This window comes from Schistocerca americana, chromosome 4 (genome assembly GCF_021461395.2).
Source record: "Schistocerca americana isolate TAMUIC-IGC-003095 chromosome 4, iqSchAmer2.1, whole genome shotgun sequence".
Taxonomy (NCBI): domain Eukaryota; kingdom Metazoa; phylum Arthropoda; class Insecta; order Orthoptera; family Acrididae; genus Schistocerca; species Schistocerca americana.
Window position 1 is genome coordinate 333,915,120 of NC_060122.1, and position 26,704 is coordinate 333,941,823.

The 26,704-nt window shown below is 41.8% G+C and overlaps 1 protein-coding gene across 1 annotated transcript in view; it reads left to right on the plus strand.

The window, feature by feature from the left end:
* The first annotated feature begins 4,956 nt into the window (after nt 1-4,956).
* LOC124612568 (abl interactor 2) overlaps nt 4,957-26,704 on the plus strand; it is a 61,071-nt gene continuing 39,323 nt past the window's right edge. Inside the window, exons 1-2 of the mRNA XM_047140850.1 lie at nt 4,957-5,116; nt 5,225-5,349. Coding sequence (XP_046996806.1) covers nt 5,328-5,349 — 22 coding nt within the window. The 5' untranslated portion in view covers nt 4,957-5,116; nt 5,225-5,327. The remainder of the gene's footprint in view (nt 5,117-5,224; nt 5,350-26,704) is intronic.

Here is a 26,704-nt window from a genome sequence, read left to right on the forward strand (position 1 = left end):
TCTACATCTTATCTAATTGAAAAGAAATAGCTATTGCACTGACTAAATCATTAACTGTAACAGCTGTTTTCAGGCGCCATTTGTAACTAGGTCAGCAAATCCACTTCAGATCTTAAAGCTGGGTTCACACATGCACCTAGCATGGTGCCACAGCTTGTGGTTTGCTCTAGTGGCATCGTGAGCTGCCTTTCACACAGAACGCCATAAATTGTACATAGTTGCACAGCTTTCAATATGGCGTCAGTAGAAATCATGCGGGCGGGTGTGAATGTTATAGAGCAGCCTTGGAGCTGCCTTGGAGCTGTGGCAAAGGAGACGAAACCCAAATGTTGGATCCGAAAATACATTTCGCAGAGGGATAAATCAGGGGAGACAAACACATTCATAAAAGAAATAACACTCAGAGGTGAAAATGCTGTCTGCAATGGCATGTGAATTTCATTGGTAGACACGCTATTCTTCCAAGATTTTAGAATCTTATTATATTCATTGATGTAGGTGTTTCGATTACTAATCCTGCCACAGCACACTCTGGAACTATTTCCCGCGTTTTATCTGCTATTTATACAATGCTTGGTCTCACAAATTACGAAGCTTATATGACTCGCCTTTTTGATTAAACACACACACACACACACACACACACACACACACACACACACACTGCTGCAGAAAATCAAACATTGGTAGCTGTTCTTGTAGTTCTATAAATTACGAAAATGCACACGCCAACCATTGTTAAAATAAAAAAAAGCACTGAAATCGAATGGGTGCAGCAGCAAACACACCACGATAATTGCGACAGAACGCTCGTGTTTCGAAATATTGCCACCAGGGAGCAGTGGTGCTAGGAAAGTGGCGCAACAAATTACAACCAAGCTGTAGGCCTGCTTTCTCTGGTGAGACAAAAGTTGCGTCTCTTAAACCTGGGAGTTCACACATGCTGCTAGCTGTGGCGTGTGTCAGTCCGGCTTAACATGTAAACACGACGCGAACAAGTTTCCGAAATTCGGTTTTCGTCTTTCGGAAGATGTGTTGAATGCGAACGTAATGAGTATGTTACTGGAAAAGTTCCAAGAACTCCGTTGTTGCGTCTGCTGTAACTTGTTTGATCAATTTTGTATTTTGTAATGCACAGTGTAGGGCTTTTTTGCACAGATATTAGAAAGCCCGAATCATTTTTCGATTCAGAACTCTAGTTTCTGTTGTGAAAGATCATCAAGGAATATTTCAGAGTGTAACTATTAGAAAGCAGCCAATAAAAGAACAACAGACAAAAGCATGAAACAGCTACTATAAAATGAGTCAGTACGTTGATAACATGTTACTTTTCGATCCTAGCAGACAACACGATTCTTCCTCTCCCGCTCCCCTTCTTGCTAACATCAAAGCGTTTTTCCCGAGAGACCTTGACGTAGACTTCACATTATGTCCTGTCTCATTCCGTTCTTTTGATCACTTGTGTATATGCCGCCTTGTTAAATACCCTGCAGAAGGTTTTCATGTTCTGGCGGCCCTTTCCAGTACCCTGGAACGTGAATCGATTTCCAGAAAAAAAAGAAGGACCAGGGAAAAGCCAAACAGCCAAATCGAATTTCTGCAGCTGACCAACATAAAAAAATCATATTTCTATATTTTAGCCTGAGAAATGACACTCTGGTAATGTTGTATGTCTAGGCTTTCGTTGTCTTGGTTAGTGTTCACTACAGAGACTGCTGGCCTAACCTGTGTAGCCATGCATGGACAGTGAGCTCAACACCATTGAGCTCATTGTGCATGGGATCAATGTGTTTAGTAATCTCCAAGGTGGTTAGTAGGGATGGCAAAAAATAACGTAACTGATAGAAATAATCGGTTACTGAAAGTAACGGCTATGTGATAACCGCTCATCTGATACTGGCAGTTATTTCAATAACTGCCAACAGTGCCTCCCGCCATCTGTTGACCGAATATCGTACTACGCTCTCGCGTCAACTCGTCGGAGATCTGGCTACAAAGGAGACGGAGAGACCATTTGGAAGGCGCTTTTTATGTCATGAGAACAACTGTGAGACGCCATCTGTTGATAAGAACTGTGTACTATCTTGTGCGCCTTCATTACTTTTAGCACAAACAATTAAATAAAATTAATATCAGAGCAGTGGCTGATAGGAACTGCAGTACAGGCATTATCAAGTACGGTTGTTTCTTTCAGCCTTGTGTGTCCATTTAGCTGGGACGGGTAGTACAAAGAGAGTTACCATAAGGAATTCGAGCGACTATGGAAATAACTGTCAGAGATCGGTATTTTCCTCTGGCAGTTATTGTTATTGGGTCACAGTTCTCGTTCTCTGGTAGTTATCGGGCTACCACTACAGGTAACCTGGATGTTGGTAACGGAATAACTGTGTGTCTGCGTTCCTGACTCGCTGATGTTTCCAGAAAGGATAGTTACTGGAGCGAACAAATGTTTTTGTACTGCTTCGGAAATGCCCCTGGCCATCGTGAGTGACAAATAATATGTCAGAATGTAAAACATTTTAATACAATAATTATTATCCTCATCATTTGTCAGGAGATTGTCAAAATATGTGAATATGTAACAGTAACTGCTAATATTTACAGAATTGATACACTGTCGGAATAAAACACAGTTATGCACTTTTAATAAGTTTATCATATACAGAATACCTGATATTGACTGCTGTGACCAAGTGCTGTCAGAACTGAAATATAGCATAATTTTTACTTAAGCTGGTTTAACAATCTGTGTTAAGATATTCATCTACAGGGTAGGAGGAGGGGTCAATGGAAGTTTCTGCTTTGACGTAAAGGTGTTTTTTTGTTTATGTGTTCGGCGTTTTCGTTTGGTGTTATTGGTTTGTTATTTGTAGTGTGGTAAGATGTTTAATGTGTGTGTGTGTGGGGCGGGGGGGGGGGGGGGGGGGCTGTGGGCTGGGCTGGCCTATCTAGTTTGCAGCGCCAGAATTTTCTGGTAGTAAGTAACTTTTTTTCTAGTTGCCATGTTTTGTGTATTTATGGAGTATTGAATGTGTTTTAATTTATGTAGGGATGTTTGATTTGTGGATATTTGAGGTTGTGGTTTTGGTTGTATATTTTGCAGTTGTGGGTGTTGGTATTTTGGCATCAATAGTTGTGGTGGACCTATATAGATTACTAGAAATGACCGATTCCCATTTTCGTAGTTGTAGGAGTTGGTGTTTTGGTATTATCATCTGTGGTTGACCTACATAGGTCAAGGGAAATGTCGAATTCCAATTTTCGTAGTTTTAGTTATAGGTATTGGTGTTTCGGTATTGTCACTTATGGTTGACCTATATGGTTCAAGGGAAGTGTCTGTTTCCCTATGATTTTGTTGGTGTAATTTTTTTATCTTTTTGTATGTCATTTTGTGTTTTGGGATCGTGGTGTGGTTTTTTTTACTATTATATTTAGCTTGTCCTCAGCCTAAAACCCCCAACTTCCTGCAGTTGACCTGCTAGTTTGATCGTATTTTTGGAGGGAGATGTTATTGTCTTATTTATATGTATCTTCATGTTTGTTGCTGTGTGTATCTAGAGACGTCATAGACACACTTAAAATAGCCATTTTCGCAATATCGAGGACGTCATGGGTCAAAGCAGACAGGTGGAATCGGACACTTTTGTATCAAAAAGTCTTTCAAACACTCTGTAAACCGTGCTTTATCTGAAACCAAGTTTTAATGGTTGCTGACTTGCTGGCAGTTTATTCAGTATTCAGTTTCCTGAATATTGGACCCCTTTTTGGACCAAGGTAAGTGATTTTAGATCTTTATGTAGATTGCTGTTCCTATTTCTAGTATTGATATTATGTATTGAATTTTTGGTTGAAAATACTTGCAACAAATTTCAGTAAGGAATAAATATACTAGGAAGCAGTGGTTAGAATACAAAGTTTCTCATACAGGTTCCTACATGATGTTCTTGAATTTATACCACAAACGATTTTTATTACACTCTTTTACATGCTACAAATTTTTGCTCTGTTTGATGAATTACTACAGAATATGATCCCTTATGAAATAAACAATGAAAGTATGTAAGCTTTTTTATATTTATGTCTTCTACATCTTACATCATTCTCACTGCAAGTACAGACTTGTTTAGGTGCTTCATCAGTTCTGTGGTATGCCCTTCCCAACTGAATTTAGTATCGAGTTGTAGTCTCAGATATGTAACACTGTCAAACTTTTCGATCTGCATGTCTTCATATGTTATACACATGCTGTAGCTAGAGAAATCGAGCAGTTTTCCAAAGCTCACATAAAACTTGGATTAGCATACTCACACTTTCCCCAATAGGCCTGTCTTGTACAGGACAGGAGTAAACGAATCTCACATTCCGTATATTTTTTTGTTGCATTACAAGGCTGTACACTTATTCTATTAAGTGAGCAGAATAAGAAATTAAGCTTCGTATTTAACCTACAGTATTCAGTTTACATATTACTTCGTACTTAAAAACCCACGTTATTAACATTTTACTTAAACAGTGCTGTGGTGAAGTTCCGCGTACTTTCTGTTGCAGCTGCGAATATAATTTCTAATACCGACCGATAACCTACACACATATAATATGAAACACTAATAATCGTTCCAACATCAACTGAAATGTACCCGGAGCTAATTTGATAAGGTTATGACACGATTCATACGACATTCCTACCATTTCGCAATACTCGCAGTTATACTATAATTAAACTGATGGATTCCAGCTATGTCGTTGTTTAACTGTAGCCCCGTCGGAGTATTCGGCAGAGAAAAATAACTTTACACTTATTGATAACAGTTAAAAATAACGGTTATCAAAGAATAAGTGGAACCATGATAACGGTTACTCCAGAAAAACCGTTTGACCCACCACTAGTGGTTAGCTATCCCCAATGATATCTAGCTAATCCAGTGATCTCTATACTAATAGTATGGAGATCACTGGGCTAATCCCCTTGATATCATCCTTGCCTAGGCTCAACATTGCCTAAGACCTTTGCTTTGTTTCACTTGACAACAGGAGTATCGTTGAAATAGATGTTGTTGATGGCTGTCAGGTGGTTGCGATGTATAGAAAAATGTTAACATTGTGATTACAGTGAGAAGTACGTTGAGTTATGAAAGTGATGGCTAGTAGTGTGCTATTATGAATAATGTTATTGTGAAAGTGAATGTTTTTCACGCGTGATAATTGTATGATGTGCATGTGACAGGGAAGGGCGGGGTTTCAATTGGTCATACTTCCGCTGTTGGCTTTATCTATCCATTATTAGTGTCCATTGGATGTAGTAACCAGTCGACAAAGCAATCCACAAGATGTGTTCTGTAATACATCCTGGTAAGTGTCCAAAGTTTTTCCATTGTTTTTATGTTTGTATTATAAGTAGGCGTTCGGAGGGAGGCACTGCTTGTTTATGAGGTTGAAATGAATACCGTCAGACAGTATTGTTAGTGAATGTTGACTTTTTATTTAATATCGTATCTACTACTGCTCACCTATAATGGGCTTTGAGGGAGAATAAAAGCCTTGTGTGTATTGTTGCAAGTTTAACGCATCGATTCAATTTCTATCAGTAGACTCTGATAATTTACAGTCCTTCTGAAGTTCTCTCTTGCTCTCTCTCATATACATTATAAGTTTATATTATTAATCAGTCTCAACCAGAGCTGGGTATGCCCCTATTATTTTAATGATATTTACATTAATTTATGTACTGTCGAAGCAAAAACGCCCATGTTCTTGCTGAAATACCCGCCAGATTTTCTTGAAAGATTCGCCATCATGTGTTTCATCTTTGCTCAGATGGCAGTAGAGAAGGTGGGTGTAGATGATAGTCAAGGAACTTCCGCTGACTTGTGGTACCTTACAGAGTAACATCAGTAATCCAGATGTTGAACCTTTTACATGTCTCCATAGTGTTTCCAACAAGCCCTTATCAATTGAAAGTATTACAGATATAAAAGAAAAAGGTGGCAGTGTGTCATACCTTTCTCTGGTTATGACATTCATGATGATATCGGAACTAAGAGTTATTTTTCACTTCCTGTGCTTTATATTCCAATGACTCTGTACCCAGTAGAATATTTATCAACCAGTTATACCTGGCAGACATAGTTTGTGCAAATAGGGCCCCTTATAATTCTCATCTGCTACATGATCAGTAACTGAAAGTAATAATTGTTACTTGCACATCTGTAGCTTGTGAAGTCCCTTTGGTTGTCTTTTAAAAATTACTTCTACCTCATTTTTATTCCGTGAAATGTGTTTACTGTTAACTAATTTTGCGTCACTTTTCATACTGCCTTTCCCTGACTAACTTCACTTATTAAATTATTACATTTCATCTCTCTTTCTTGTAAAAGAAGGTAGTGCCACTTTATATAATATTTGTGTTATATCCCCTGTCTGTTCAAATCTGCTACAACTAATTTTTGTAATGATCAGTGTGCAGTGTTGTTTAATCTTTCTAGTTTATCTCAAAGGTTTTCATTTTTAATTTGTTTCTTGAATAGAGCACATTTCCTGTCAAGTTTTTGCAATAACACAGAATTTGGCATGGACATCATTAAACAAAGGTGTTTCTTGTTGTGGTGGGATCTTCTCACGAAATTTCAATCACCAACTTTCACCTCCAAATATGAAAATATTTTGTTGATTCTGAACTACGTAGGGAGAAACGATCAGAGCTTGCATGCAAAGATATATGTGGTCTTTTTTTTTCACATTCTGTTCTAGAGTGGACTAATAGAGGTGGTTAAGTAAATACTCTGCCAGGCACTTAAGTGTTATTTGCAGAGTATCCATGTGGATGTAGATATTTCACTTGTTTTCCAGGGATTTCTACTAGTCTGTGTCGTTTTTTTCCTATTTCATCTTCTGCTGCCATCGTCTCGAAGCTAGCCATTCATCTTCTACTGTATTCGTTTCCCCATTCTCAATGAGTTGTTTGAACTCTCAGCAATTTCAATTTATCCAGGTCCTGGATCCAGAATTTCCTACTTTTCTCCAATTTCTTCAGTTTTAATCTGCAGACATTATAGTCAGAAACCACATGTGCACCTGGAAACATTTAAGCAGTTAAGAATCAGGTTTCGAAATATTAATGTTATAATTATGTAAGTACTAAGCTCGCTCTCTCTCTCTCTCTCTCTCTCTCTCTCTCTCTCTCTCTCTCTCTCTCTCTGTCTCCCCCCCCCCCCCCCCCCCGTCTCCCCCAAATCCCAGAAATACCGCTATCAGGGATCAAACATGTTATCGACAATATGAAAAAATGAACTGCTCTAGGTAGAGGTGATCTGTCTTTCGATATTTTAAAACTGATGGATTAGGAATCTGTAAAGCATTTTAAACCAAACTGAGCAAGATGGCACAACGGTTTGCACACTGGAGTCACATTTGGGAGGACGACAGTTTGAAAACAGTGTCCGGCCATCCTGATTTAGGTTGGAAATACGGAAGCGTCCGATCACGCCCATCTGCTTTGACCCATGACGTCACAAATATGGCGCAAACGACCATAAACCACGATTCCAATATGGCGCATATAAAGTCAGTACGTACACATTAGGAGGACGAAAATACATCGAAAAACACACACACACACACACACACACACACACACACACACACACACACACACACACACACATTCCACAAAAAGCCTAATAACACTAAAGGGACAAGCGCGGGAAATGGGGTGTTTTTGGATGGGGGCAAACTAAAAATAAACAAATTTAAACACCCACCCCCATACAAAACCACACAAAACGACGAAAGAAACCGACATCACAAAACTCCACAAATACCACTAAACACAATATCTGGAATCGGACAGTTCGCTTGACCTATATAGCTCCCGATCTCATAACTCAGGATCAAACACTTTCCTTGGCCTATATAGCTCAAAAACATCACCCGATACCAATATCAACATACGCAGCCACACATTGGGATCGAATACTTCTTTGACCTGCGCAGTGTTAATTTTATCCGTCATATCCATTGCTGAACAAAAACAACAACCGATTAGTTTTACTAAAATTACCACACGATGTACAGCGAACAACACTAAATTAACCTTTACTCAATGAAACGAATTCCACTACAAACACGGCCGACCCTCAAACAATTCTGGATAATGAACAAAAGCAAACTGAGCCCATTACACCACACGAACGAAAACCCTGAACACACCACCAGACAGCACAACAAACCACAACAAGACGACATATACAAACACGCCACACACACACACAAACCAAACTCTGCACCGTCATGACGTCACACACGACAACACCCTTACGTCACGGGTCAAAGCTGACGCGTGGGATCGGACGCTTCTGTCGACCCTTTAGGTTTTCATCAGTTTCCCTAAATCGCTTTAAGCAAATGCGAGGATGTTTCCTTTGAAGGGGCACGGCCAACTTTCTTTTCCATCCTTCCCTAATCTGATGGGACTGATGACCTCACTGTTTGGTCCCCTCCTCCAAATCTACCAACCATTTAGATCAAATGTTTTAAAGTTGTTTGCACTGTGCAACATTATCAAGAGATTGGAATAAAGGCAAAATAGTCATAACACATTCTAAAGATATGAAGAACTACATTCCCCCTATCAGTCTCCTGTACACACTGTACAAAGTTTTTACTAGAATTTTGATTACTGGGATGAGCGTCACATTTGATTTGGCTCAATCTATTGAGCAAGCTGTGTTTCACACAAGATTTAGCACAGTTTATTGTATCCTCATTCTCTGTGAAACAATTAACAGGTGGAACAAATGAGTTAGTGCCGTCAACCTCTTTGCCTTGCCTTTTTTAGATTTTGAAAATGCATTAAATTGAATCAATCATCCAGTTGTGTCTGAGGCTCTAACGGAACAAAGAATAGAACAGGTTAATGATTAAAATCTTTTATTTTCTTTATTGTTGCACACTGATTCAGAGAGACCCCAACACCAAGTTATTTAATTGACTGAGATAACTGTGAACATATCTGAAACCTTCTGGCACCTCTAGGCCTCTCCCATATGTTCAGCCTTCATATTTGTCAGCAAAAAGCTTTTATATCTCAGAAGTACTCCTTTAAGCTAATGGTCAATATTTCTGTCACTTAAACAATTCGCTTCCAATCATGAACTGCATAAACCTCACATCACCGAGTTGATGAATGCTGGAACAGTTCCATCATTGAGGCCATGGCCAGTTCATGGTGTGCCTTAAAACTCCCTCACTCTTCATGCATTAGGTGCTTGTCCTAACAGGCATGTCCCAAGTGAAACAAATTAAAAAGAAGGAATTTGCTGTTGTGGTCTCAGTCCAAAGACCAATTTGATGCATCTCTCCACACTACTTTAGTCTGTGCAAGCCTCTCCAACTCTGTGTAACCGCTACAACCTAGATCCAGTTGAACAAGCTTACTGTATTCAAAACGTGGTCTCCCTCGACAGTTTTTACCAGCCACACTTCCTTCCATTACGAAGTCTTCTTCCCCCTTAAGAACTGCTGTCACATTAGAAGAAGAATTCAACAATGCTTTTACAAAATCTGTAGCATTGTTTACAACACATTTCCTGCTTTTCACACGAGACCAAACTTGGCGTTTGACAGCCCCACCAATTTCATCCACTGCCCCTTCCCATGAAAAGTTGCAAAGTACTTCCATGTAATTCTTTTGGCATGACTCTTACTTAGAACTTTTATAGCCTCTGGAATATATATCTGCTTTTTAACTGGGAAGCAGGACCATCTAACCAGATTGTAACTTGTCTAATATTTTTTGGTAGTTCTTCAAGAAGTCTATCAACATAGGGAATGACAGTGTTTTTGTGTGATCCAGATTATCAGATACCAACACATAGGGATGAGAAGTACCTGAATGCCGAATCATGGCAGTAAAAATACTAATTAGATTCTGCTGCTAATGTGCACTTTCAATTTCATCTTGACTTACTCACGTAAAATTTTCAGAAAAATCGATTTGCATCATGGCAGTTAGCGTCGTAGAAGGCAGTGATTCCTTATCACTCTGATAGTTCTTTGATTGTTCTCTCTTAAAGTAGCAGTGCTCTAAAAATTCAGGTCCCATGGTAAGAATATGATCAATAAGATTCTGTAACATACCTTCTTCCTCTACTTTCAAAATTCTGCCATCACTCTCCTGCCACACATACCACTTCACGTTGTACTCTTGTACACCAGTACATAAATCAGGAAGTTTAATTTTCCAATAAATCATTACATTTCATGCATTTTCCCAACCAACTATCAGCTGTAGGCTCTGCACATAGAAAAAATTCTGGCCAGTTACTGGTGTACTTTGGTATTTGAGGTACTACACTATGAAGAGAGTTAATAGCACAGATGAAATTCTAGTGATACCTGCAGAGACACACGTGTGGAGGTTTATTGGCAAGCATGACATGTTTGGGTTTTAATTCTGTGAGTTTACTGGAAATACGGAAGCGTCCGATCCCGCCCGTCTGCTTTGACCCATGACGTCACAAATATGGCGGAAACGACCGTAAACCACAATTCCAATATGGCGCATATGAAATCATTATGTACACATTATGGAGACGAAAATACATCGAAAAACACACACACACACACACACACACACACACACACACACACACACACACATTCCACATTCCACAACAAGCCTAATGACACTAACGGGACAAGCGCGAGAAATTGGGGGTTTTTGGGTGGGGACAAAGTAAATATAAACAAATTTAGACACCCACCCCCTTAGAAAACCACGCAAAATGAAGCAAAATACCGACATCACTAAACTCCCCAAATGCCACTAAACATAGTATCATCTGGAATTGGACACTTCCCTTGACCTACATAGCTCCCGATTCCATAAATTGGGACCAAACACTTCCCTTGACCTATATAGCTCAAAAACATCTCCCGATACCAGTACCAGCATTCACAGCCACACATTGGGATTGAACACTTCCCTTGACCTATATAGCTCAACAGCAGCTCCTGATCCCATAAATTATGACCAAACACTTCCCTTGACCTATATAGCTCAAAAACATCTCCCGATACCAATACCAACACCAACTATCGCAGCCACACATTGGGATCGAACACTTCCCTTGACCTATATAGCTCAACAGCAGCTCCCGGTCCCATAAATTGGAATCGAACACTTCCCTTGACCTATACAGCTCAACAGCAGCTCGCGATCACATAAATTATGATCAAACACTTCCCTTGACCTATATAGCTCAAAAACATCTCCTGATATCAATACCACTTCCCCAACACCAACACACAACACATACACTAAAAACAAGAAAATAGAAACTAACCACAAAAAAGTTCTGGCGCCACAAACTAGGTTGGCCACCACAATACACACGCGTGACCCCCCCCCCCCCCCCCCCCGCGCCCCACACTAACGAAAAAATACACAACTAAAAGACAGACCCTCCCCCCCTCCCCCCCCCCCCCCCCCAACCAACCCAACCTCTCACCTCACCCCAAAATAAAAAACCAAATGCAACATAAAAAAATCTCAGTCACACACAACAACTCAACAAAAACTTCAACAAAATAGATCCTCCACAAACTAACACACTTCCTGCCCCCCCCCCACCCCCCCCCCCCCCCCCCCCCCACCCCCACCCAAACACTATAACACGAAATAAACCACCCACCCCACCCTGAGCCGCAGACTCCCACCCACCCACCCAACCTAACTAACCACTTTCGGCCTATACATTTTACTAACAGCCCTTAAAAAAAACCGAAAAAAACATAGCCCTCAGGGACACTCTTCCGCCAACAGTTCTCATCTAAATGAGACTGAAGGTTGGAAGAGCGCCTCTTCCCCCTCCCAAGAACTGGCTTAACAGCCCCTCACATCCCCTCTATTGTATTTGTGCAAGCACCCGTCTCATAATTTTTGAGCTCTAAGCTATGGTTAATGACTAAATGATTGAATCCCTTCTCACCCAACCCCCTATATGAAGAAAATGCATCTGAAACTACCGTGGACCCCGGTTCTATGTACTCCTCAATTAAACCCACTAATTCCGCCTTAGACCTTCCTTCCACAACCATAAAAACATATTCAGAACACTCACCTCTCCCGGAACAACAGCCCCCCACACCCAGACACCAACCACACACTTACCCCTCCCATACTTCCTTTCCCCAAACTGCAACTTGTCCACTTCCACAACCACCCCATGACCCGCCCCCCCCCCCCCCCCCTCTCCCTCTCAGCTTACCCCTGTACTTAATAAACTCGGGACACACTTCACGGCAGAAAGAAAACCAATCAAGCACACTCCTCTCACTCACACCAGTTCCATGCACGCAAAAACTGTGTGGGGATCTTTAACAAAAATAATAAGTCACCACTACAATCTCGCGCATGCCCAACCTAGACTTCTCGAACCAGGAACCACGCCATATGGAATGCCAAATGTAATACTTTCAACAGCACCACATATAACCGTCCCTGGTCCGAGACGCCGGAACTTTAGCCAACTTCATTTCTTTGCCACAAATACAGCACTTCACCATCTCAACAATTAAACCAAACAGCTGCAAAAACTTTATCAGTTCCAAAGCGGTGTTTCCCATCATTTCCCTCAGACGCACGCTATTAATTTTATCCATCATATCCATTCCTGAACAAAAATACCAACCGATTAATTTACTAAAATTACCACATGACATACAGCGAACAACACTAAATTAACCTTCACACAAAACCACTAAATCATTAACTCACTGAAACGAATTCCACTACAAACACAGCCAACACTCGAACAATTCTGCATAATGAGCAAGACCAAACTGAGCCCATTACACCACACAAACAAAAGCCCTGAACATACCACCAGAGGGCATAACACAACACGACGACATCTACAAACACGCCACACACACAAACCAAACTCCGCGCCGTCATGGCGTCACACACCACAACACCCTTACGTCATGAGTCAAAGCTGATGTGTGGGATCGGATGCTTCTGTCGACCCAGTTTACTTTTACCATTCACTTTTCCATTTTCTTCACAAAACATTGCATGGGCTTCTTTCAAAGAAAACATAAAGTGTTGTACTTGCAACTTACTCTTACCTTTCTCATCCTTTGCAGTCACAACGTCTTTGTGTCCACTGGCCTGTCTGCTAATGTCATCCCTTTCATAGAATTTGCTCACTGTGCTTATTATTTCATCATGTATTTTTTGTTCAGAGATTCTTTCTACTTCTAAAGGTTCAACAGATTTATGATACAACCTTCCAATAACACATTTTTGTTTTCTGGCTGATGCTGGAAGTACACATTTCACTTTTGATATGGCTTTTCTCAATGAAGACCGTATTTTTATATGGTGGAGAGGCAGAACTACTTGGTGTAGCTGAAGATGTTTCCTTTAGCCGCTTCCTGTACTTGATAACAGTTTCTCTGACATCCCATTTCCTGTCTGCAGCAATCGTTTCTTGTTCTCTGTTACGAAAACATTTTTCCTGTTCCTGCTTCTTTTCCTGAACTTTTTCATAGTTTCCTTGTGTTTGATTTTACGCTCTTCATATCTGCCTTCTTCTTCTCATCTTTTCAGCTGCACTTAAGGGGAGCCGGAATGATGAAAATGACAAAATTAATGTTTTTTGTTTTTTTTATTATAAAATTATTTGGAGTTTTCTGAAGAAAACAAATCAAGTTTCGCCCTTCTAAGTGAATTCTAAGAGTGTCTTTTTATCGCTGCAAAGTTGACGTGCTGCATTAATAGTTGTAGTGACATGGTGTGTCACCACTGATGGTGCTGCTCGCTGGCTATCTTTGCGGAATTAGACAGTGTTTTGTTTTCCAACGTTGTGTGGCTTTATCTCTGTGACAAATGACTGTTCATATCGGTAAACATAAACGGTATACCATGTGTGTTGACTTGTGGAGTTTGCTTTTTGTTCTTTAGCTGTTCAATTTTGCGTATTTGACGAATTTTGTTCGTACCTGTTTTACGTATTTGGTTTGTGGATATCTATATGCCCCGTTTCAGCTATCGAGTGTTTGAGAAAAGGCACAATGAGTGGAAGAAGAATTCTTTTGTTGTTTCGAAAGGAGATACTGCTCAGACTGCTTCACCGACTACTTCAAATGAATGTGATAGAACTTCTTTGAGCAAGAAACTTTGTGACAGAAAAGAAAAATTTGAAAACTATGAAAGTGATAGTAATGATGTGAATGAAATAATTAACATTTCCTTGCTCTCTAATATTTTGAAACATAACGTTTTATGCCAAGTTTGCAAAGAAAGAGGACTGGAATTTAAAATAACTTCACACATTGGTTTGGCATGTAAAATGTTATTGAAGTGTAACAGATGTGCTGCAGAAGTTTTGTTTTCTAATTCTAACAGTATTCCTCGTAGTGGTAATAGTGGAAAGAAGGTGTATGATATAAATGTTAGGCTAGTGTATGGCTTGCGTTGCATTGGCAAGGGCAGTGCTGCAGGGACAATGTTATGAGGAATTATGAACTTGCCAAAACCACCAACCAAGTTTGGATTTTATGATGAATTGGTGGGATCTTCTGCTGAAGATATTGCTCAAGCAACAACGAAGAAAGCAGCTGAAGAAGCTGTGACAGATAATGGGAATTGTAGAGATTTAACTGTTGCTTTATATGGATCATGGCAATGTAGAGGTCATAAATCTCTAAATGGAGCTGTGACAGCTATCAGTGGAGACAGTTGTAAAGTAATTGTTGTTGGTATTCTCTCAAAACATTGTAGATGTAAGGGCAATACCAAGGACCAACATAGTGAAAGTTGTGAAGCAAATTGTCACACCACGAGTGGAGCGATGGAAGTAGAGGGAGTGAAAGCAATTTTTTCCACATCACAGGAGTGGTATAATGTACGCTACACTAACTATCTAGGAGATGGTGATTCTAAGGAATATAAAGCTGTAGAGGACTCAAACCATATGGCAATGAAATTCACATTAAAAAAAACAGGGAGTGCATTGGACATGTGCAGAAGCACATGGGGGCTCGCTTGCGCAAACTAAAGCAGACATTAGGATCCCAGAACCTTAGTGATGGTAAGACCCTTGGAGGAAGAGGAAGAGGAAGATTGGCAGATGAAGCAATTGATAGGCTGCAGAGGTACTGTTGTTGTTGCTGTGGTCTTCAGTCCTGAGACTGGTTTGATGCAGCTCTCCATGCTACTCTATCCTGTGCAAGCTTTTTCATCTCCCAGTACCTACTGCAACCTACATCCTTCTGAATCTGTTTAGTGTATTCATCTCTTGGTCTCCCTCTTCGATTTTTACCCTCCACACTGCCCTCCAATACTAAATTGGTGATCCCTTGATGCCTTAGAACATGTCCTACCAACCGATCCCTTCTTCTGGTCAAGTTGTGCCACAAACTTCTCTTCTCCCCAATCCTATTCAATACTTCCTCATTAGTTACGTGATCTACCCATCTAATCTTCAGCATTCTTCTGTAGCACCGCATTTCGAAAGCTTCTATTCTCTTCTTGTCCAAACTATTATCGTCCATGTTTCACTTCCATACATGGCTACACTCCATACAAATACTTTCAGAAATGACTTCCTGACACTTAAATCTATACTCGATGTTAACAAATTTCTCTTCTTCAGAAACGCTTTCCTTGCCATTGCCAGTCTACATTTTATATCCTCTCTACTTCGACCATCATCAGTTATTTTGCTCCCCAAATAGCAAAACTCCTTTACTACTTTAAGTGTCTCATTTCCTAATCTAATTCCCTCAGCATCACCCGACTTAATTAGACTACATTCCATTATCCTTGTTTGACTATGGCAGAGGTACTATGGGTGTGCAATTAGGCAAAATACAAGAAGCATTGAGCATGTGAGGAGAGCAGTATGGGCATTATTTTTTCGTACTGCATCAACAAATGAGCACCCGCAACATGCACTGTGCCCCACAGGTGATGACTCATGGTGTAAGTACAAATCAGGAAAGGAATATGCCCATAAAAACAGTTTGCCAAGTGCTGTAATTGATGTAATGAAGCCCATATTCAGAGATTTATGACAGCCAAGTTTATTGGAAAAGTGTTTACACGGGAAAACACAAAATCCAAATGAAAGTGTAAATAATTTAATTTGGATTAGGATTCCCGAAAGAGTGTTTGTACAGATAAAAACATTGCATTTTGGAGTGTATGATGCAATGGCAACATACAATAAAGGAAACATAATCAAATGTGATGTGCTGAAACGTTTAGGTTTCCAACCAGGACACAACACCATTTCCACAATGCACCTAATTGATGAAGAAAGACCAAGAGGTTCAGGAAGAATAGACAAAAGTCTACAGCTTGCGGTAAAAGGGAAGAAACAGACCAGTGAAAGGGAAACTAACACTGGAAAAAAAATGAGGATGCTGATAATCCATCATATGGGGCAGGAATGTATTAAAAAACTGTGGAAGCCATTTCCCATAACTTTAAAATTTTCATCTTTGAGGAACATTTTCTCAAAAACTGCTAACGGTATATCAATGAAATTTATGCACAATATTGTGTACTACTTTTCCTTCATTTTTATAACAGATTGTAAAAAAATTGTATAATTCAAGAAGAAAAAGTGCTAAATTTTAGAGAAAAAAATAAGCATCTGTTTAATAAAATTGTAAAACAAAAACCAATAAATATTTATTAACATGGCATTATAACCTTGTAGAGAAATATTCACTGAACATGCAGTCCAAATTTCAGAGCAATATGTTTAACTGTTTTAGAAAAAAATGTTCCTTCTGTTTGCTAAAATTAACATGGAGGAGATGGATCGTTCTGGCTCCCCTTAAAGGCATTCTGCAAAAATTGCGAATTGGTGTAAAATAGAAATGGCTATTCTCTATGGGATTTTATGTGGAATATGGAGATAAATATACATTAAATATGTTGAAATATATTGTTAGTTGTGTTGTATGTAATTCAGAACCAATCTGACTGCTCAGAATTATAACTAATCCTACAAAAATTATGGTAACTCACATTACATAAATAAAGGTAACTCACGTTACTTGAATTAAATATCCTATACCAGGAGAGGGCTACCAGGAGGTAAGTTATTTGAGACACCAAATTATCAGGTACACTTATATGAAGGACAGAATGGCATATAAGTTTCTATACTTTAATGTGTTTTGTGAAACTCTTTAAAAAATTGGCATTTGGTAACTCAAGTTACACATTTTGGGTTAGGTTGTAGCAATGTTTTTGTATTTATCATGCTTAAATTGTTTGCTTTTTAACATATACCAAAAAGAAGAAGAAGTAGTTGTGCACTTTAAAGTGATATATAAACCATAAAGAATTATTATAAATTTCATGATTTTTTCCTTACCCTGAAATTGATCAAATCTGCTGCATGAACAAACTCAACAGGGTCAACGGAGGTGTCTGATCCCACCTGTTGGCATTGATCCGTAAGGGTCATACGGGTATTGTTGTGTGGGGATAATGGAAGCGTCAGATTCCACCCGTCTGTTTTGACCCATCACGTCACCAATATGGCGGAAACTACCATTCACAACTACTCCCATACCGCACCTATGACGTCATTACACAAATATAACAACAAACACGAAAATAGATTGAAAAACCATCAAACTCACATTCCTCCAAAAATATAATGAAACTAATGGGACAAGCAGGGGAAATTGGGGGTTTTTGGGTGGGGACAAACTAAATATAAACACACACCACTGAACCAAATGACACAAAAAGATAAAATAACAAGACCCCACAACCTTCCCAAATTCCACTACACACAATATCCTCTGGAATCACTCACTTCCCTTGACTATGTAGCTCAATAGCATTTACCGATATCACATTATAAAACTCAACACTTTCACCACCACCACAATTATTGCTTAAAAAGAGAGAGAGAGAGAGAGAGAGAGAGAGAGAGAGAGAGAGAGAGAGAGAGAGAGAAGAAGAAGACAGAAAGAAAACCAACATACAAAAACAAAATTGGAATCGAACATTTCCTGTGACCTACATAGGTCAACAGCAACTCATGTGACCAAATCACATTTTTGGATACAGTGATCAATGCAGTATTATATTTTAACTAAAGTTCAGTCTTGATCACAACACTTATGTCTCAATAACATAGGTGACCGGTTTCGGTTATCTTTATACAACCATCTTCAGACCCATGGCTTCCTTGGAGGATGGTAGGCGGTGCTCTCCTCAGCTGCTACGAAGTCAACTGATCGCTGATCAGTTGACTTCGTAGCAGCTGAGGAGAGCACCGCCTACCATCCTCCAAGGAAGCCATGGGTCTGAAGATGGTTGTATAAAGATAACCGAAACCGGTCACCTATGTTATTGAGACATAAGTGTTGTGATCAAGACTGAACATTAGTTAAAATACAAATCACCAATACCAACAACCAAACAACTCACAAATAGCCCACCAACCACCCAAACAGACAAAAACACCAAAAAAACAACAACTCGCCCCAAAAAATCTCCAGCACTGCCCTCTAGGTCACACACACACACACACACACACACACACACACACACACACACACACACACACACACAAAAAAAAAAAAACAAACCACAACAAAAAAAACTCCCAACCCCCCCCCCTCCTCACCTCCCCCCACCACCCAAAATCAAAGACCCCTAAGCAAATAAAAAACCAAAAACAATCTCAATCACACTCTACAACTCAATGTCAACTGTAACAAGAGAATACTCCACAACAAAATCAGAATAAACCCCCCCCCCCCCCCCCTCCCCACACCCACCGACCTCCACAAATCTCACCAACAGCTAACCCCCCCCCCCCCACCCGTCCACCTCGAGCCGCAGCCACCACCCCCCACCCGACACCTCACTAACCCACAACCTTCGGCCTATGCATCCTACTAACTGCCCTTAAAAAAACCCTAAAAATACAATAGCCCTCAGGGACGCTCTTCCGCCAACAGTATTCATCTAAATGAGACTGAAGGTTAGAAGAGTGCCTCTTCCCCCTCTCAATAACTGACTTAATGGCCGCCCAAAACCCCTCTGTGGTATTTGTACAGGCCCTGGTGTCATAATTTTTAAACTCAACACTGTGGTTCACTACTAAATGATTGTACCCCTGCTGACCCAACCCCCTATAAGAAGAATACGCATCTGAAACTTAGAACTACCCTCTTCTACGAAATCCTCAATCAATCCCACTAATTCCCTTTTTGTCTGCCTCTCCAAAACCCTAAATACACATTCTGAACACCACCCCCCTCCCCCCCTCGATACCACAGCCCCCACACCCATAAACCAACCACAGACTTACCCCTCCCATTCTTTCTCTTCCCAAACTGCAACTCTTCAACTTCAACAACCACCTCAGGCCCACCCAACTTGCCCCTGCACTTAAGATATTCCGAACACACCTCACAACAAAAAGAAAACCAATCAAGCACCATCCTCTCGCTCACACCCACCTCATGCGCACAGAAACTGTGAGAGGATTTATAGCAAAAATGATAATTTGTTAACACAATTTCTCGCATGCCCAACCTAGACTTCTCGAACCAGGAACCTCACCTAATGGAGCGCCGTAGGTTAACCTCCCTACGACACCTCCACATGTAGCCGTCCCGGGTCTGAGATGCCGGAACTTTTGTAAGTTGCATTTCTTCCCGACACACAGAACACTTTTGACCACTTCAGCCAACAGACTAAATAGTTGAAGGAACTTACTGAGGGACAAAGCACTGTCCCCCATCAGCGCACACAAACACGAACTTTTGATTTTGTCAGTCAATCCATACCTACCAAAGACATAAACAAAGTAATTTTAAAAAATTCACGCACGATGAACAGAAAACAACACTACAATAACTTAGGCATAACAAATACTAAATAGTTAACTCACTGAAAAATATTCCTCTAACCGCACAGTCAACACCAAAACCACACACGTCAAAGGCTACAACGCAACTGAACCCAATACACCACATAAAAAACGTGACCCATATACACACCACCAGAGAGCACCACCAACCGGAACAAAACGCCATCTATACACACGCAACCCATAAACACACCACCAGAGAGCACCATAGACCACATCAAAACGACACCTACAAACACGCCACTCTCACAAACTAAACTCCACGCCGTCGTGACGTCACATACAACAGGATTACATCACGTGTCAAAGCCGACGGGAAGAATTGGACACTTCTGTTGACCCTAATCTCTCTTACCTATCTCAATAATTTCCTGTATTTCAAACGATAGACAATCCAGGATGAAATAATGACAAAGTTATGAAAAGGACAGTTGCTACTCAGCATATAGTGGAGAAACTGAGCTGCAGATAGGCAAAACAAATATATTGTCAAACAAAGCTGTCAGCCAAACAGGCCTTCGTCAGAATTAAACACACACACACACACACACACACACACACACACACACACACACAACGACAACCACAGAGACTGGCTGCCAAGACCAGACTGCAAGCAGCAGCACGTGATGGGAGAAACAAGAAGCTGGATGGTGAGGGTGAGGAGGCGGCTGGGGCAGAGAGTGGGAGGGATAGCAGGGCAGGGGTGGGGCACAGAAAGTGCTGCTTGTGGGAGCATGAGAGACGTAAACAGACTGTGGGTGCGTTTGTGGAATAGAGGGCTGTGTAGTGTTGGAATAGGAACATGGAAGGTGATAGGTGGGTATGGACAATGACTAATGAAGGTTGAGGCCAGGAGGGTTACGGGAACATAGGATACATTGTAGGGAGAGTTCCAACATGCAAAATTAAGAAAAGTGGGTGTTGGTGGGAACAGTCCAAATGGCACAGGCTCCGAAGCAGTCATTGAAATCAAGAATGTCATGTTAGGTGATGTGCTCAGCAACTGAGTGGGCCACCTGCTTTTTAGACACAGTTTGTCGGTGGCCATTAATGCGGAGGGACAGCTTGTTCGTTGTCATATCCACATAGAATGCCGAACAGTGGTTGCAGATAAGCTTGTAGATCACATAACTGGCGTCACAGGTAGCCGTGCCTTTGAGATAGTCAGTGCTTGTGACTGGACTGGAGTAGGTGGTGGTTGGAGGATGTATAGGACAGACCTTGTATCTGGATCTATTGCAGAGATATGAACTATGAGACAAGGAGTTGAGTGTGGGGTTTTTGTAGGAATAGACAAGAATATTGTGTGGGTTCGATGTATGGCGGAATGCCACTGTGGGTTGGGTGGGCAGGATAGTGGGTAGGACATACCTCATTTCAAGGCGTGACGACAGTAGCCGAGCTGGAGAATGTGATTCAGTTGCTCCAGTCTGGTGCGGTATTGAGTCGCAAAGGGAATATCCCTCTGTTGCTGGAATGTGGGACTTCAGGATGTAGCCTGAGACTGGAGTGATAAGGCAAGGGAGATCTGTTTTTGTACAAGGTTGGGAGGATAATTACGGTCTCTAAAGGGCAGAGTGAGACCCTTGGTTTATTTCGAGAGGGACTGCTCATCAGTATGGATACAACGGCCACATGTGGCTAGGCTGTATGGAAGGGACTTCTTGGTATGGAATGGGCGGCGGCTGTCACACTGAAGTTATTGGTAGTGGTTGGCAGGTTAGATATGAATGCAGGCACTGATTTAGCCATCTTTGAGGTGGAGGTCAGCGTGAGGAAGGTGGCTTGTTGGGTTAAGGAGGACCAAGTGAAGTAAATGGGGGAGAAGGTGTTGAGGTTCTGGAGGAATGTGGATACGGTGTCCTCAATCTCAAACCACATCATGAAGATATTAGCGAATCTGAAACAGGTGAGGGTTTGGGATGCTGGGTGATTAGAAAGGATTCCTCTAGACGGCCCACAAGTAGGTAGGCATAGCATGGTGCAATGCTGGTGCCTATAGCTGTACCCCAGATTTGTTCGTAGGTGATGCCTTCAGAGGAGAAGTAATTGTACATGAGGATATATGGTCATGGCAGGGAGGTTACAGGTTTGGAATGCATCGAGCATTGAGAAAGGTACTGTTAAATAGTGGCAAGGCCGTAGGAGTGGGGCTGTTAGTATAAAGGGAGGTGGCATCAGTAGTGATGAGCAGGGGATCTTATGGTAAAGGAGCAGGAAATGTGGAGAGTCGGTGGAGGAAATGAGTGGTATCTTTTATTAGGTGGGTAGGTTGCAGATGATAGGCTGAAGGTGTTGGTCTATGAGAGCAGAGATTCTCTCATTGGGGGCAAAGTAATTGGCCACAATGGAGCATCCTGGGTGGTTAGGTTCATCAGTATGTAGAAGGTAGGAATCTGAGGGGTGTTAGTCATGGGGCACTGTGGCAGGGTTTGTTGGTGGATGAATGTGACAACTGGCAGAGTCCTTCTGCCAGGTAACCCATGCGGTTCAAAACAGTAGTGGTATAGCCTTTGTCTGCAGGTAGTATTATAAGGTCAGGACCAGTTTTTAAGTGGTGGATTATTGTTCTTTAGGCGGGTGTAAGGTTAACTTGCATGTTGTGGTATTTGGAGAATGATGGTGATGCAAGATTCAAGGGTAAGAAAGTCCGGAAAGTTAACATGGGATGATTTGGGGGCAGTGGGATGGATCATGTTTGGATGGGACATTGAATTGAGTCGGGGAGGGTTCAATATTGGCCTCGGTTGAGACTGATTGGTAGGGTTGATTGCGAAAAAGTGTTTCCACTCCAAGGACTGTGAGAAGGTCTTTAACAAGTCCTGTGTGATTGAATTTAAAGTGGGGCAAAAGGTGTGAGGCCTTTGGAAAGGACTGATACTTCTGTGGGGCTAAGACTTTTGGAGGAAAAGTTCATGATGGTGTTTCAAGTCTGTTTAGGTTCTGGATTCTATATGGCGGTGCGAGGGAGTTCTGGAGGGTGGGACAAATTTAGTAGATCTGCAAGGCAGAATTTGTCAGCTATGGGGGATGTGGGAGAAGTGTGGAGGTTGTTATGGAGGTGGTGGATAGTGGTAGTCGAATGTAGGAGTAGGAAGTGAACAGGGTGGAGAGCATTTTTGAGGTGGTGGTGGTGGTGGTGGTGGTGGTGGTGGTGGTGTGCATGCTGCTCTAGTTCCTGGGGGGCATGACTTTGAATGTATGATATGGCATCTGGGCATTTGGGATTGTATAACAGGAGAATTTTACAGATGGAGACGAGGTATTGCAACGATGTTTGTGCCTGATTGAGGTGGTTCTGCAGGACTGTATTATTGAAGGTTAAGGATGGGGGGAGCTGAACAGATGGAGATCATTGTGGAAGGAAGGGTGGCAGCTGGAGATGGGTACTTTTATTGTAAGGCCATTTGGGGGGATTTGATGAGCCAAGCAATAATGCAAGAACAGTATATAAGAATGGGTTCCAGCTAGGGATAAGGAAACTTCTATTGACGCAGATGGAAGGAGCATGGATTCATGGTGGGGGGTAAAAATACATAAATACATCCAAAAAATTCCCAAAAATAGACCAAAATCACAAAAAGGATGAAGTGGATAAAGTATGGAGCAGCAGATGAAATCTGAGATAGTGGGCCGATAGTGAAAGGCGAAAACCAACTGCAGTTGACGAGAAAGCACTATGTGATCAAAGAAAAAAATAAATAAAAAGATAGTAAAGTGGGTTGCAGGTCTATGGGTGGGTAAGTGTGAAGAAGGGGGACGACAGATGGGATTGGCCTGTGTGAAGTTAGTATGTAAGGACTGGAATTGAGAGGAGAAGGAGTAGGGGGAGGGGAGGGGGAAGGGTTTGGTAGGGTGAGATACAAGTTCATGTGGCCTAGGAAGGTACAGAAAATAACATGTGAAAAATAAGTGAAAGTGCCACAGGAAGAGTGAGTTGAAGGTCTAGGATTAATGATATCGGTGAGAGTAATATGGGGCATGAGATGCTGCAACAAAAATCAGCGCGGCCCAGTAGCCATCCGATGCACACTCATGAGACAGTTGATACAGTGTGGCTCGTAAGTAGTGATGAGCAGTGCAGTTTGGAAGGTGACAAATGACAACATGGGAAAGGAGAAAAAGGAGGACAGACACCAAGTATAGTAAAGCATTAGAAAATAGCAATAAGGAAAAACAGCACTGGGTTACAAGATGGAAGGAAAGCTTTCAGGCAAAATCAAACAATGGAGAATCCAGGCTGGAATAATATCAATGTTCTGAAAAGGATAGCTGCTACTATCCATATAAAAGAGATGCAGAGTCGCAGATAGACTCAACAAAATGCATGTCAAACAACGCAATTGCCCAAACAGGCCTTCGTCAGAATTAGACAATATTCACACACACACACACACACACACACACACACACACACACACTCAAATGCAATTCATACACACATGACCACAGTCTCTGACAGCCAAGGCCAGATTGCAAGCAGCAGCACATGATGGGAGAGGCAAAGTGAGTGGTGGGGGTAAGGAGGAGGCTGGGGCAGAGAATGGGGGGCATAGCAGGATAGTAGTGGCAGATCATAAATTGCTGCTTGTGAGAGCATACAGTATGAGGAGGGGAGAGGGTAGGGCAGGTAGGCAGTTGAGAGGGTAGATGATGGGCAGGAGGGGGGGGGGCAGTGGGAAAGGAAAGAAATAGAAAGGCTGTGAGTGCGTTAGTGGAGTAGAGGGCTGTGTAGTGCTGGAATGGGGACAGGGAAGGACATAGGTGGATAAATGACAATGACTGACGAAGATTTAGGCCAGGATGGTTACGGGAAGACAGGATATATTGTAGGGAGAGTTCCTACCTGTGCAGTTCAGAAAAGCTTGTGTTGGTGGGAAGCATACACATGGCACAGGTTGTGCAATCCCAGATTCCTGGATCCCATATCGCACATTGTAACTCTTGTCCTCCAGGAACTAGAGCAGCATGCAGAACGCCACCTCAAAAAACTCTCCGCCCTCTTCTCTTCCTACTCCCGCATTGGACCACCACTATCCACCACCTCTACCACAACTGCCAAACCTCCCACACATCCCATCATAGCTGACAAACCCTGCCTTGCAGAACCACTACATTTACCCAACCCTCAAAAACTCCCTTCTATTGCTATACAGAATCCAAAACCTTAACAGACCCAAAAACAGTGATGAACCTTTCCTCCAAAAGCGTTAGACCCACAAAAGTATCAGTCCATTCCAAAGGCATCACCTTTTGCCCCACTCCCAAATTCAGTCACATAGCACATGTTTAAAACCTTCTCTCCTTCTCCCAGTCCCTAGAAACACTCCAACAACCCTATCTATCAGTCTCAAACAAAGACCAGGGTTGCTCCCTGCCTGACTCGGTTCACTCCCACATCCAACTGTAAGCCACCCCCAACACCCTAAATTACCTGCTGTTAACTTCCAAGAATTTTGTAATCTCATACCTTGCATCACCATCATTCTCCAAATACCACAACATGTGAACTAAACTTACATCCGCAGAAAGAACAGCAATCCATCATCTAAAAACTGACCCCGATCTTATAATACTACATCACTGTTGTTTTGAACTGCAAGGATTACCAGGCAGAAGGACTCCACCAGCTGTCACATTCATCCACCTACAAATCCTGCCACAAAGACCCCATTCCAGAAATCTAACAGGATCTCCTGTCTCTCCTCAAATCCTTAGGTTCATTGCTGAACCTCCCCTTGGAGTCCATCTGTCTCCTCACCCTAGCACTCGCAGCACACCTACCTTCTAAATGTTTCCTGAAGTCCCTAAATCCAACCATCTAGGGTGTCCCATTGAGGTTGGTTACTGTGTGCCCACTGAGAGAATCTCTGCTCTCATAGGCCAACACCTTCAGCTTGTTAACTGCAACCTAGCCACCTATATAAAAGATACCAACCATTTGCTCCACCGACTCTCCACAGTTCCTGTTCCTTAACTACATGGTGCCCTGCTTGTCACTATTGATGCCCTCCCTTTACACCAACATCCCTAATGCCCATGGACTTGCTACTATTGATCACTATCTTACCCAATGCCCCTTAGTCTCCATGACCTACTACATCTTCAACCACAATTACTTCTCACCTACAAACAAATCTGGGGTACAGCATGGCACCATCCTATGCCTGACTACTCATGAATCATCTAGAGAAATCTTTTCTAACCACCCAAGCCCCTCACCTGGTTCAGATTCGCTGATGACATCTTTATGATCTGGTTAGAGTATGAGGACACCCTACTCACATTCCTCCAGAACCTCAACACCATCTCCCCCATTTGCTTCACTCGGTCCTCCTCAACCCAACAAGCCACCTTCCTCGATGTTGACCTTCACCTCAAAGATGGCTACATCAGTACCTCCATTCATATCAAACCTACCAACCACCAGCAGTACCTCCACTGTGACAGCTGCCACCCGATCCATAACAACTAGTCCCTTTCATTCAGCCTAGCCACCTGTGGGCATTGCATCCGTAGTGATGAGCAGTCCCTCTCGAAATAAACCAAGGGTCTCACTGAGGCCTTCACAGGGTGTATTTATCCTCCCAACCTTGTACAAACACAGATCTCCCATGCCTTATCTTTCCAGTCGCCCACCACCTCCCAAAGTCCCACCTTCCAGCCTCAGAAGAGCATTCCCCTTATGACTCAGCACCACTAAGGACTGGAGCAACTGAATCACATTGTCCACCAGTGCTTTGGCTATCCGTCGTCAAATTCTGAAATGATGAATGTCCTAG